Source organism: Nannospalax galili, unplaced genomic scaffold, assembly GCF_000622305.1.
Source record: "Nannospalax galili isolate Female #2095 unplaced genomic scaffold, S.galili_v1.0 scaffold603, whole genome shotgun sequence".
Taxonomy (NCBI): Eukaryota; Metazoa; Chordata; class Mammalia; order Rodentia; family Spalacidae; genus Nannospalax; species Nannospalax galili.
The window spans coordinates 773287-787800 of NW_008351177.1; the positions used below are offsets into that span (position 1 = coordinate 773287).

Consider the following 14514-nt stretch of genomic DNA (forward strand, 5'->3'; position numbering starts at 1 on the left):
ATACCCCCAAAAACCCCCCCACATACCCCCACAAAAAAAACAAATCCCCCCCCCCCCAAAAAAACAGCAAAGCATGTTTGATGGAAGGTAAAGATGTGGAAGATTAAAGACGACCTTTAATTTCCACAACTCTCAGAACAGGAGGTGCACGAGTCAACACTCAGATAAAGTGGAAAGCTGGTAAATTTTGAGCTGTGTTTTGCCAGCACAGTAGAATTCAACTGCAGGACCGAATAATTCTAAAGCTTCAAGAGTCCTTAAACATTATCCACTTCAAACTGTTCTGCAGATATATAAGCAATCTGAAACCCAGAGAGCAAAGCACTCCATGTCCCCAAGACAACAAGGTACCCTTGGCCCCAGACCTCTGGTCTCTGATCCTCCCCCTAACTGGCCCTCTGCTTTGGCTGAGCTAAGGTTGATCCTTGTGGAGACAGAAAACTCTGTGCACCCCACTTGTCCCAACCTCTGCTGAGCAGAAAATTAAGAGTATTTTAAAAATGACAACTCTGCTCAACACAGATGGGCTCTGTGTAACATGTAGGCCAGAGACAATGTGATTCAACAAACTCTGTCATAGAATGGAAATTATAAATTAAGATGATAGTTGATAGTGTCTGAGGTTGCCATGATGTCTGTTAAAGAGGCTTATACTGAATTCAGATATTACATGGGTTCAAGGGGGACAATTCCCAGTTTCAAAGCAAACCAACACAGTTTTTGATGACCAAATAGAAAGGGGAAGAATATTAAGATGAAAGAGAGTGGTTATTTTGAAAAAAACAAAATATCTTCTTAGAGCTAAAACTTTGATAATGTAAAGCTTAAAATTCTTATTTTACAGGTGGAGAAAGTGAGATAGCAAAGAGCAAATGACTCAGACTGGGTCACCGGGTCAGTTAGCACAACTAAATGTGAGAAGAAAGGTTTCTGTCTCTGGTTCAGAGCTTTTCAGTACTCCGTAAGTCCACAAAACATCTATCTCCGTGTCAAGAGAAGAGGACAGAAGGACACTTATCCTCTATATGCCATGATTTCATAAATCCTTTTTCCCTTTTCCTTTATTTCCTTTCCCTTTGACAGTCTTACCATATAGTTAAAGCTATCCTTTCACTCATGATCCTCCTGCCTCCTTCTCCAGAATACTGGGATCACAGGCATCTACTATCATGCCTGGATTTTTAGAAATGCTTTATTTACTCACTTACTTAGGAATTTACTGAATTATTTATTTCTAGTGCTGGGCATCTAACCTTTGGGCATGCCAGCCTCGTCCTCTATTTCTGTGCTACACGTCCAACCCTGGTTCTCAGGTAATCTTCTACACATAAATGCCAACCTACTGATAATAAGACAAAAAGAGAACAATGCTGCACACTTGAAATGTCACACACTTTGAATTTTATATTGTACTCATATTAATGAGTTCCTGACAGAAAAAGCAAACACTAAGTGAATACCACCAGGGAACTTACATTCTGGTGTTGCTAGTCTTGTTGATGATGACAGATTTTCCAGTTTGATCTACATTGTGATCCAAACCGAAGTAGGCTGCCACACGGTGGACAAGCATCCTCTGATAGGATGACATCTGGGGGAACTTTTTATAGTGATTACTGGAACAGAATCAGAAGAAAAATGGAATCAACACCTTCATTTACTGTTTGTAGTACATTTCACAGGGATACACAGAGCTGCTTCCATTCTCCCCCAAATCTTTCATCTCTTTCATTTTTCCAACATCATTTAATGCCCTCACAGGCAAATTTCCACTCATCAGAGATTTATTGATCAAGCCACACTAGGTATCACTGTTTTGTAGTTGCATGTTTGTCTGCTGGAAAGTACTCTGGTTTGGTTCATGATACCTTATCAACACAGTCAGGCAGAGGACGAACTACATGACATAACAGGAGATTGCAGATGTCTATCTGGAGATATGTCATTACCCAGTTTACACTGAAAGCAGCACAATTATTTCCAGGCATAACTGACTGCAGCCAGCTGGAGCCCATTACAAATCCATAATAAAAATGAAAAGGGTTGCTTCGTGTTTCAGCTAATCAGTGGACCCCTGTTTATGGCCTTTCTGTCAGGAATTTAACAAGCAGGAACACACATGGTCCAAGCAACAGTTCTCATCAGTGCAGGACTAGCACAAAATCCATTGACCTCTCCATTTAACAAATCAAGACCCATAGCAAATGGTCCCCAACTCTTTCTGAAATGAGTAATTTAACCCAAATATGAACTAAGACACATCATAAAATGAGTGAGCATTGCTGTGAAACATACTTGTTGTCACCAATGAAATCGATCATTTCCTGCTCCATTTTCAGGAGTATAATCCTGTCCCTGCAAAACAAATGTTCAGACGAAAGTTTCATGTCTTTTCCACTTCTAAAGTGCATATACAGTTTGTCAAATGTAAGGAAAAGAATATCTAGTTGGTGTGGTTACACACCTGTGGTTAATTCATCTTTAGAATATGCCGACTATTTGTTAATATACCAAGCCTTTGAACTCAAGATTACACTTCAAAAATCTCATTTGTTAATACTAACTATGACATTCAAATTTTTGAATCCTAAAATGCAACCAGTAAGTATTTTAAATCAAAAGAAAATGGAAATGGAGTAAAGCTCAAATACTGATTGTAGATGGGTATGTAACTGTATTGGGGCATAACTGATTTATTTAATATTGACCATTTTTATTCTCTATTTCTTTCCTCCTGAATCAATCATTCTGGGGGTCTAGGAAAGTAAAGCTGGTAAAACTATAATGTATGCAGTGTTTATGCAAATATTAGGTTTATCCATCAACAGGATCATGCAAACCATTAATATAAAGGAAAAAGTACGGGAGAGACTTCAGAGATGGTATCTGTATTTTATACTTGATGTCTTAGAAGTGTTTTGATAAATCACTTTGTAATAGTCCAATCTTTTCAAAATAAAAGGGTAATTTAACAATTTACCTGGAATTGTTCTTTAGAGTGTTAATCAGAAACTCGTGCAAGTCTATGCCTGTAGAGTCCGTATATTCTTGGCTGCAATCTGAAACGAACAGGGGAGGGGATGAATTCTCAGGACTGACAGGCACAAACAAGGTGGGAAAGAATTTCCAGCCCTTTCAGTTCTCTTCCTAGGTAAATTTAAGAGGGAGATCTGGGTGTCAAGGTCCCTGCCACCTAGCTGAATAATATCAGAATGGAAAGGAGATTTGAGGGTTGGAGTGATTCTGACTGTGGGAAGACCCCAGTGTCAGAGAAGGAGAAATGTGCAGAGAGGTGGTGTTGATGGTAGGGGGTGTCAAACATCACGTGTTCTCTCTGCACTGTAAGTCAGCAGGGCACTGCCTCCTATGACAGGCAGGCCCAACCCACAGAGACCTCAAGAGCTTGAGATCTTATGACAACCCTTTCCTCTTAAAAGAAAGAAGGTTAAAAAAAAGAAAGTTCTATTATGAAACTATCTAAATATTAATCAGTACAAAATATGAAGGGTGATAAATATTTCTAAGCCTTTTCAATTCTCTTGATGATGGATAAATCTAGATTTCTGTAACTGGCTTAGAAATCTGTATTTCTTTTTTTCTCCTGCTTACCTTAATCTTTAGATTTTTCATTGAGCCAAGAGGTAATGATGCTCATCAGGAATATGTTTGTCCAGCAGAACACTGAAGGTGGTTGTCATCTGTCATTCCTAGCCTGATCAGATAGATGCCTTGTGCTCTCTTGGATAGAAAGCAAGTCTTCCGTATGACTCTCTTCCTCACAGCTTGCCTTAACACTGCTTTGTGTAAAAGTTCTAAACCACAGGACTGTGGTTTTTAGAGAAGATGGCTACTTTCAAGGAGCGTGTATATTTTTCTAATGAAACAGTATGTCATAGCTTTGGGAGCCTGAAGTCTGTCCGAGAACCTGCCAACCTGCACACCCTTGCTTGACTTACTAAGGGAAAGTTGCTAAGGTTGTTGCTGTCTGTCTTCTAAGATAAGCATGGGAGGGAAAATAGAAAAGTGGGTATCACTATTGTTCACCAATCCAAGTCAGTTGTCAATGAACCTGAATGCAAGAAGAGATTTGAATTTCCTCTTTTGTGTCAGCTTGTCACCAAGAACAGGAGATTCAAATGCGAATCCAAAGAAATACGTGATTCTAAAAATAACCTCTCTAGCTATACAAATAACCGGCACGAACAAAAGGAAAGTCAAGGTCGCCTCTTTTACACACAAACATGACCACATAGAAAATGAGCCAGAGTGTCCTGGGCTGTGAACACCTCTGTGTAATTTACTTCATCTTCTGGTTATGCACATGACCAAATTAAGTAAAATAAGCAAAGGTTTTCACATTCACCTTTTGGTAACATTCTGATCTTGGGTCTCTCAGAGGGTTTATCTTTGTTTTTATCCTTTTCTTTTTCTCTCTCACAGTCATCCTTTCTAGATTTATCCTCCTCTTGAAGGCTTGGAAAACTGGAAAGCTGTAAATGAATTGATTCCTGTTGAGGAAAAAATATAATAATTTAAGGCCAGATTTAATCACCTCTATCTGGATTCCATTTTGCATAGAGGTTATTAAGTGTAGAAAAATGAAAGCCAGGTATGGATTTCTGTTTTCTTAAATGGTTAAAAAAAAAAAAGAAAAGAAAAATTAAGCCTGTCAGAAAAAGAATAATTGCCATTTAAGATGAACTGAACTTCAGAAGTCAATGGGAGGTCAGGAGAAAAATCTTGTCCTAAAACTTTGCCTCATGAATATTAACGTTTATAAGCTAAACTCCTGTAGATCACAACTCTTATTTTCTCTACAGGTTTACTTTAAAAAAAATTCTTTTATCAGCAAGCTTGCATTGGAAGCACCGTGATGTGTAAAACAGCCATATTTAGTTCCTTCCTATACTTCCTTATAAGGAGAAACTGGCATGCACACCGTCAAACAGGTTATAAGAATCACAGTTACAGATAGAACAGAGAGGAAAAAAAAAGTGCCCAAAAGCTAATTTACTACAGCCGTGTTAAAAATGATAGCTATACCACAATAAAACAAGCCCTGTAGTGGTTGGAATCCTAGGTCTGGGTCATCAGGATTGCTTAAAATGCCATTAAGGGATCATCATAATATGAAGGTATAAAAAGTATTGCATTTTAGAAAATGTAGTAAGTATGGTTACATTTTTTTGGTCTAATATATATATTAGATAAATATATATATATATGTATGTGTGTCAGTTTGCTCATATATATGTATATGTTTAATATATACATATATGGTCTAATATATACTATATACATATATATGTGTGTATATATATATGTATATTCAGTGTGAGTTAATTCTTTCCCAAACAGATTCTCCTGAACCACTGCTTGGTATAAAACTGCAATATCAGACTTGGAACTACTTTTCTATTTATTTGTTTTTGTGTGCTTGAAGCAGATCAGTTTGTATTGATTCACATATAAGTAACCTTTACTTTGATTGTGCATTTACCGCTTTGAAGAAGAAAGAATTGAATCATGTTTTGCTCGGCGTTTGGTCTTTTGTTTTTGAAAAACCTATGTTGATTACAGCTGCGGGGAATCGGCCCATGTGAAGCTAGCTTGCTTTTCTGAGATTACTCAATAGCAAAGTACTATGATGGGGTGGGGAAAGAGTCCAGTGAGGAATGGTGTCTCTTACAGAAAGCTTTGCTGGAGATCACTTGGCCTGTGACATGGGATACTGGATCTTAACTGTGCCCAAGTTGGGGTTCATAATGGCTCTGAGCAGTCTGGCTAATCTACCAAATGTAAAGCAGCACTCCTTAAGCCAACTGTGTGCTTTGGGAGGTACTCCATCATAAACGATGACTGGAATGAAGTCATCATGCTTGAGAAAAAACTCCGTGTTACAGGAGACAAAACATGATACAGAAGGTAAAACATACTCTTGTTATAAATCTTTAACTAAGCTGGTTTTCTGACTTCCAGGAGGTTATCCTGGGGATAGACATATACATAAAACAGAGCGTGAATCGACTGTTGACTTCCATCACATGATTTGGGACAGAACTGTTGTAATCAGTGAGGGTTCAGGAAGGATCTGGGGTTTTGATTTCCTTCTACTTCCTCAGGAAATTCCTGAGATATTTATGGCTTAGAAGATGTGTCTGAGGCTGGGGTGAGGAAGAATCAGTCCACCAACTGATTTGGAGAGAAGCTGTGGGCATGTGGGTCATGAGAGCTTCTTCAAAACTGTTTGAACTATACAGCCTCTCTAAGGTAGAATCTAAAATCAAGCAGGTTTTGACATATATTATATGCTGAAGAACAGAGCCTAAAGACATCCAATACACAAAAATGTGCAAACTCATGCTGTGCGTTGACAAATGCAATACTCAGAAAAAAATAACGTATTTTCTACACATAAGTATACAGTATGGTGTAGAAAGAACACACAAAAGTGCTTTAGAGTTGGTAAAAAACAATCTGTAATTTTTTAATATTTTTATTGATATGCTCAATAATAAAATACAAGTGTTAATAAATACATTGGTACAGGATAAGATTATATCCAACAACAGTAAAAGAATGATTCAAGTTGCAGTAATACACTGGTCAATAAATAGTATAACAATAGAAAAGCAAACTTCCTTTAACTCAAAGACAGACTGAGCCATCAGGTGCGGGTCTGAATCAAGTAATACAGGTAGCAAGAGTTTTCCCCACACAGGAAAATGAAGGCAGTTTTCCAAATACTGTGAATATACAAACATTGGGGAAGCGATACATTCCATGTACTGTATACTTCTGTCACTGTTCTCTGGAATTCAGTCCACACATTTTGTAAGTGTCCGGCGGTATCTAGTGAAAGCACTGCATATAAGCTCAAAGATCTGGTTCCCTATTCTCTTAAAAAAAAGAAAAAAACGGAGCATGGCCACTTGCTTACATGTGTGTCTGGTTGCTTCCTAACATCCCCTGTTCCCATCACTCCTTGGCTAGCCAAAGAGAAGCTTGTGGGCTCTGATTCTGTCCTCCAAAACTAGTCCTGTTGTCTGAGTTCAGAGCAGCAGGAACAAAGCACCTTGTGCAAGAACTGTGAAAGAACTACTAGATCTGCATCTGGAATGGATGCTACGTTAGAGATGACCCTTGCAGAAACTCTCCCTGTACCCTGTCAAGTGAGCTAAAGAGGAGATGAAGTCTGCGGTGGCTGGCCTCCTCTGCCTGGCTTTAGCAGTGAGGGAAAACTGGGCCATTAGTTCTCCCAGAGTCTGTCATTCTGTAGAGCTTCACATAGATCATGTGCCGTACATTACAAGCCATCAATCAACATTGAATAATACAAGCTGCGATAGTCACGTCATGCCCCGCTTTTCCATCTCCATTAAAAATAGAAGCACAAGTAAAATGCTAAAGAAAAGCAACACATTTCTCAGAGCCCAAGTCAAAAAAAAAAAAGGCTGTATATGAAACACAGTAACAGTTACTGAATGACAGCCTGCCCATGCCTCTTGACATGAGTGTTATGGTAAGAAAATGAGACTAGAAAAGAAAATACTCTTAAGACAAAAAATCTATAAGGAATTTTTTTTTTGGTCCCTGTTAAAGAAAGTGGTCTTGATGCTCTTGATGTTGGTGAGACAATTTAGAGGATTTCAATTAAAGTTTAAAAAACAGAAAGAGAAAAGCAATAACAAATCCAAACAAAAATAATGATTTTGTAATCAATTTTCCCTCCCTTGGGCTCAGACAAATCATTTTACTTTTGTCTTGACTGCTCTCAGCCTCTGATAAAATATACAAAATTTCAGCAGCAAGACTATTTTTCCAGAAGTCAGTATGATGGTTAAAAGGCAAACAAAAGTAAATAGGATGTGAGAGATTCCATTTTGTCACTGGAGAGCTTTCTTGGAATTAAAAAAATAAATTTGGAACCTAATCATCTTGCTGTAAGGAGCAAAAATAAAGGTGAAGAGATGCAGCAACTCATTAACGTTAAATTTACCATCAGCTCTCATTCATTTCTGAACAATTTTTGCAGTATTCAAAAAAATCTTCCCCAAAGGCCATAAGGATATTTCCTCAAAATTCAGGGCACCTCAGACACTAAATCCTTAACTCTCATAGGAGCCAACAGTGGTGTTTCTTATAGGCAGGTGCATTTGGGGAGCTGAGAGGTAACCGTCCCCAGCAAGGAAGGAGACAGGATGTTTAGGGCTATATTTGGTTCAGCCTTATCAAGAAAGAGCCTTTGTGGAAATCCAGCACTACGGTGCTTACTTTTTTTAAAATTTAAGGTTAATCTAAGTTCTTTTGAATTCCTTTCCATTTGCAGTTTTCAGAGAGTCTGGAAAAAAACAAACGTAATATCCTGTGATTTACTTTTCAACTAGTGACTGTGAGTGTGTGTGCCTGTGTGTTGTGTGTGTGTGTGTGTGTGTGTGTGCAGGTATATGTACATATTTGTGGAGGGGTATGTGTGGGTGTATGTGCACATTTGTGCAAGTGTGTGTGAATTCAGAAGTCAACCTCAGGTGTTTTTCTTCTGGCGTCATCTACCTTTTTAGATTAGACTTTAGCCTGACTGGCCAGTGAGTTCCGGGTATCAGCCTGCTTCTTCCTCCCCAGGCTCAAATCTTGTTTCTCTCTCTCTCTCTCTCTCTCTCTCACTCTCTCTCTTTCTCTCTCTCTCGCTCGTTCACTCTCGCTCTTGCTCTTGCTCTTGCTCTCCAATTACTATTTTCATGGTTTTATATCATATTAAGAATGGGTCATGCACACAGAGATCCAGCTCATGAGATTCCTACTAATTCCAGGGGTAATACCTGATCCTGAAGATTTTCTCCTCCTGGTCTGGAAGAGGACTCTTCACAGACAGCAAGACTGCGGGTCAGTTTCCCTTTTCCTGCTCCTGACTGGAGATTGAGAAGGAAGATAAAGAACAGAAATAGAAAACTTTCTCAGACCGCCATGCGTACACAAAATCCCGTTGATTTTTTTTGTTCCAAGACCCATTGTACTGAAGGGTTCTGTGTACCAAGAGCAGAGATAGTGTCAGAGCCTGTGTCAAAGAGGAAAGGATCAACTTATATAACAGTTCCAGCCATTTGGGCCTATCGGAGTGATGGATGAACTGCTGCCATTTTGTGAAAATATTAGGAGGAAAAAATACTTGAAAAAATGAATTTCCATTAAAACTAAGTTTGAGGAGATTTGACTAAAAAGATGATCTAAGTACTGAAAAGCATTGATTGCCCAGCTCTTTCCAGGTCAAAGTCATTGAGGACATTGAGCCAATCTTATCAACAATAAAAATCTAGCAGATGTTGGTTTTCGAAAACACAGCTAAACTTCCCAGTGCAGCAGACCAAAATGTGAACATTTCCAGGTGGTCAGACTCTGAGTGCTCCAATGGAGAAGCACGGGTAGAAGGCCAGCCAGCACCCACCACAGCCCCTGAGCTGCTGGCACATCCCTCTGCTCTGATGGGGAATAGGCTTTGATGGTGCTTGCTCTCTGGGGAATTTGAAGATTCCCTACCTTGGATTTTCTTCTCTCTTGGTTCTGAGCTGCCAGCCGCCGCTGTATGGTACAAAAAAGATAAAAAAAAAAAAAAAAAAAAAAAAAAAAAACCTAAAACGAGAAGAGAGGAAAAGGGAAAAAACCTTCGATTTCACTGATAACAGCCTAGGTTCCAAATGTTTCCTTTGTGGGTTGGTCCATAGAAAGTGCTCATGTTTGGGAATCAATTCAAATTGATGAAGTGGATTTGCGAGTCCAGTTTGTCCTGCGTGGACCAACGCTTTCCCCTTATAGATCATAATGCATCTGACCATGCCTCTTTCCTGGTTCCTCAGTGGCTCCCAGTACTCACCCCCCTTTAGCCTCCTTTTGTGTCCTGACTCTTTAGCTGTGGGTTCTTGAGCTTAGATTCCTCTGATAAGAAGATCTGAATCTCCACATGCCTATGCATGGCTTTGACAATTCTTAGCTCTGAGACTTTTCTTGGAATAGTGGATTCATGTTAAGACTCTGAGAGTCTAAAGCCGCCTTTGCAAAGTATTACAGCTTGAGATGGTCGAGCAAGGGCACTGGACTGCCACATGCAAACTCGGCAATTAAATGTATTCCTTTGATTTTTTTTTAAAATCACAAAAGACATTTTATGACTTCATTCATTCAGGAAAAACAATCAGAAGAGGATTGCTATATAGATTTCCTAGTTTCAAATTCCTAAAACAATTTTCAAAACCTTCTAGAAATAAAGGAAGGATGAGGATGAGGGTCACCCCTACTCACCTGCAGTTCCAGCTTCTCCTCCTCATCCAGGCTTTCCGATTTGAGTATGCCATTCTCTGGGGCAGACTCCGGCTCAGTCCGACCTTCCTCCACTATGGCCGGGTTCAGTTCTCCTTGCTCAGACATTCTTCCAGATGAAAATTAAAACAACAAGGTTTTAGGTCCTAGAAGGTTACAGTATCAGAAAATAAAGTCAGTGCAGGGAAACGTTTCCTGATAAGCTGAAGATCTCTCATGTCTCCCTGAGCATTCACATTCAGATAAGCAGCTCTGGCATCCCCAGCAACTTGACACACACAGCAGGACAGAGCAAGATGAAACCAAGCAGCTAATGCATACACAGGAGGCAGGTGCACCACCCAAGCCACAGCCCCTGTGCACATGCCTGCACACTTGCCAGTACACCGTCTGTCAAAATGAATCAACAAATCTTAACAAAGACTCATTGCTCCCACCCAACCACCAGGTCCTACTTCCCACTACAGACTGAAAGAAGAAAATGGAAATAGTTCTCCAACTTCCCAACAGGTAACCCACAACTTCTGAGCCAAGAGGTCATACTGATGGGCAGCAGCACCTCTGACAGGATTCAAAAAAATATTAAGTTGCAACCATAGCAACACTTCCCTAGCAACAAAGACTACAATTCATTCTATAAGGGACAAAACCCAGGTGGAAAAACAATGATTCTCAGGATAAACATGAGATCTAATTTTGGCAATGAACCCTCCAGGGTCAGCATATCCAAGCTTCAAAGTGACAACTGCATCCCTCAGTAGCAGCAGCACCCCCCTGCTAGGCTTCTGTCAGGCACCTGTGCGAGCTGCAAGCTCCTGAGGATGGAGCCCAGTGGGCAGCACCAGCAACTGTCCTGCCACTGTTCCCTGCCACCGCACTCACAGCACTGCTGCAGACAGGAAGTGGCTTTTCAGACTTCAAGTCTGCTATTATTTTTCCTCTTTACTTCCATAAAATCTCTGACATGTCTGATGTGCTCACAAAGAATTTAGCATTTACCTTTTTTACTTCCTGCTCATTTGCTCTAAGTATGAGAAAGGGGGAGGGGAAGGGAAGGGAAGGGAAAGGAAGGGAAGGGAAGGGGACAATGGAAGGGAATGGTAGAAAAGGGAAAGGAAAGGGGAAGGGAAGGGAAGGGAAGGGGAAGGGAAGGTAGGGGAGGGGAAGGGAAGGGAAGGGAAGGGAAAGGAAGGGAAGGGAGGGGAAGGGAAGGGAAGGAAGAAAAGAAAGAAAGGAAGTTGGGAAAGAGGAGGACCGAATCCTGGGGCAATAGCAGTTTAGAAAGCTACTCTCTCACCTAATTCCCCACCGGTGATCACTCCATCCCCAATGGCAACTGTCACGTCATTAGACCTGGCAGTGTTCAGGTACTTCCTTGAGACTGGTTTCATTACCATTTCTTAATGTAGTAACTTTATTTTCAACTGGAGATCAGAAGCATGAGAAAAATCTATGCCACGGCAAATTTGACTGCAAATATGCTAAAGCCCGCTGTGATGGAACAGATGGCATGTAACCAAATCTTTAAAGTACATAGGCCTGTTTGGAAAAGGATTGTGGGACTGACTGTAGGAGCGAAAGTTTCCCTACAGGGGATGGGGGTTTGAGACCGTAAGTGGACAGTGTGCAGTGCTTTCCAGTTAGGGGAGATTTTAGGATCCAGCACTTTTGGGCAGATTTCTTTTATCTCAGTGTCACTCAGCCTGGGTAGCTAACTAAATAAAAGTCCCATTTCCCATTGTAGAATAGCTTGCTTTCTCCATGGTGTAGGAGAGGGAGAGAGAACTGCTGCCCCAATTCAATTTTCAGAGTGCGTCAGTAAAAAAAACACAGATTGTGACCAAATTTAAAACAGAATGAAGGAACTGAGTTCTAATTTTCCAAAGTGTAAATGAAACAAATCCCCTGAGACAGGTCCCGACCATGAGGGTTGCAATCTGTGAACTGGTCTGTGTACACAGGCAGACTCAAGTAACGTGAATAGCAATAAAATACAGTTGAGACGCAGCCAGACAAAAGCTTTACCTTCCGCACAAGCTTCCTGCTTTAGGTCTGAGTGAATGACTGGCAGCTTCTGTCGTTCTGCACCAGGAGAATCCACACAAAGTGATCACAGATAACTGGCGTCCCATGTCCCCATTAGCAGTTCCGAATGCCCATCTTCCGGTGGCTCCCTTACACAGTTTGACACATGGTCGTCAACCTGAAAAAAGATTCACAGTAAATCATCATGGCAATAATCGTGTTCGGGTGAAGCACAAAATAAATAAGACTGGGTTTCTAACACTAATGACCAGCTTCCAGCAAGCCCCACTCCCAGCGTGATCCCGCTCCACCTGTCCCAAGCTGCTCGCTTCTTCTCTAATGAAGGCTACAGCCGGCTGTTCAAGTCAGAGCGGCACCCACGCAAGGAGCTAAAATTAACAACTGAATTATGCACCAAAGATTACTCACTTCAATTTTAACCTTTTTTAGTGAAATCTCGCACTTTGTATTTAAAAAAAAAAAAACAAGTTTGTGTTTGCCTCAATGAGAATCAAAGTCACCTATGAGCCAAACACTTGCCTCTGTTTTCTTCTAATCTGAAGCCTTTGACTAAATGATAGATGGATGTGAAATGCTCCAATTCTGTGCCTGTGACTCTTTTATGAGCCATATCTTCATGAGGTGTATGTATGTGTTTTGGTTTAATGAGGAGTTATCTATAAAGTTTAAAAGAAAAAGAAAAAAGAAAATAGAAAGTTTCATACTGGCACTGTTGAGAGGGCACTTTTTACTCCACTGATAGTTCAAGAAGAATTTCTAATATTCCTGTTGCATGTTGGATCTCTCCATACCCCTCCCTTCCCACGGGACAACTCTACCAGCTGCGCATTCCCTGTGACAGCAAAGAATTGCTGTCGGAGGAAGCAACAGATTGGCACACTCCAAACCCCTTACAATCCATGCCTAACGTGTTCTTTCTTTTTTCATAACTCCTGCAGGAGCAGCACAGTCAGCTTGAATACAAACAGAAACAGACAGTCAGGCTCCTGATAGCATTTGCCAAAAGCAAGCCTCAGCTCTTCCATTCACTCCAAGTCTCCAGGGGGCACATCCACAAACTCCAGAACTGCACACCAGCCCCAGTCCTGTTACTTTCTGCCAAGACACTAGCTGTATCCAGCTGTCAGCTTCGCATACTGCAGACCCCTTTCTCTCCTTGCCATCCCCTCCCCACTAGCTCAGATGGGCATGGCTGGCTCCTCTCAGGACTTGACTGTGGCTATGTTAATAGCATATTGGGTTACAAAGCCATTTGCTATGCAAGAGAGAAACAACTGTTGAACATGCGATCATGTATTCCATCAATAATTTCTGGATTTATTCATCCTTTATTCAGATGAATAGCTTGGCTCTAAAATATACATCTTTTGCTAGAAATCATACTGCTATTAGGATTAGGTACATATACATCTCGAACAGAACGTATCACTAATCTACAGTCATTTTAATTTTCTATTTTGACCTCTTTTACCATGACTACTAAAACACACTCAACATTACATAGAAATCTTTAATTAAGGATCAGTTTAACTAGCAAGTCCATTATCTGAAATAAACACTAATGTTAGATAAAATTACCAAATGCTTTTGTGTATTCTGTTTTCCCTTTTTCCAAGTCCAATGAAGGAATCATCAGTCATTGCACCTTTGCCGCCCTTTGCTGCCTCTTGCATTTGTGCAGAGGCATTTCATCCAGCAGGCAAATGACAACGGATTTCCAAATCTAAGCCCAGATACATATCCCAGCTTCAGTAGGAGGATGCAAGATATAGTTTTTCCCAAGAAGACAGAACAAGCTCATGTTCACGTAACTGCCCAAGTGCTAACAGCCTGGATCTGTGTGTGTGCGTAATTACCAGAACACGTTTTGAAATAGAACTGAGCTCTAAAGTCAGCGAGGTATTATTCTTGCATGGCTGAGTCATAAAGTCATCATCTACCAAGATAAAAGGGAATACGGGCATATGGAAGTGAGCAGAGAGAAGCATATGGATCGCAAATATTTTTGTAACTGATTAAAATTGTTCTCTTTGCTAAGAAAGTGGTGCCAGAAATCCAGCCCTACTCCAGCTATCTGCTCGCCAAACCAAACCCACTTCTGCACTGCCATTTCAGCCTCACGGGCTCCAACTGCTCTCATTTTTGTAAGGAACTAAA

At 40.5% G+C, this 14514-nt stretch overlaps 1 protein-coding gene across 24 annotated transcripts in view; it reads right to left on the reverse strand.

Moving 5' to 3' along the window:
• Arpp21 (cAMP regulated phosphoprotein 21) overlaps positions 1–14514 on the reverse strand; it is a 186376-nt gene that overhangs the window by 121589 nt on the left and 50273 nt on the right. For 8 of the 24 annotated variants that reach the window (XM_008848206.2, XM_008848205.3, XM_008848196.3 and 5 more), the window contains exons 1-9: positions 12597–12665; positions 12337–12514; positions 10294–10420; positions 9535–9576; positions 8820–8909; positions 4364–4508; positions 2981–3059; positions 2296–2355; positions 1476–1616 (exon numbers count right to left, since the gene is read on the reverse strand). In XM_008848206.2, the coding sequence (XP_008846428.1) occupies positions 1476–1616; positions 2296–2355; positions 2981–3059; positions 4364–4508; positions 8820–8909; positions 9535–9576; positions 10294–10420; positions 12337–12443 (791 nt within the window). In that variant the 5' untranslated portion in view covers positions 12444–12514; positions 12597–12665. Of the gene's footprint in view, positions 1–1475; positions 1617–2295; positions 2356–2980; positions 3060–4363; positions 4509–6483; positions 8342–8819; positions 8910–9534; positions 9577–10293; positions 10458–12336; positions 12515–12596; positions 12718–13935; positions 14075–14514 lie in introns of those variants that run through there. The other 16 variants (XM_029553601.1, XM_029553598.1, XM_008848209.2 and 13 more) reach the window with 5 other exon arrangements.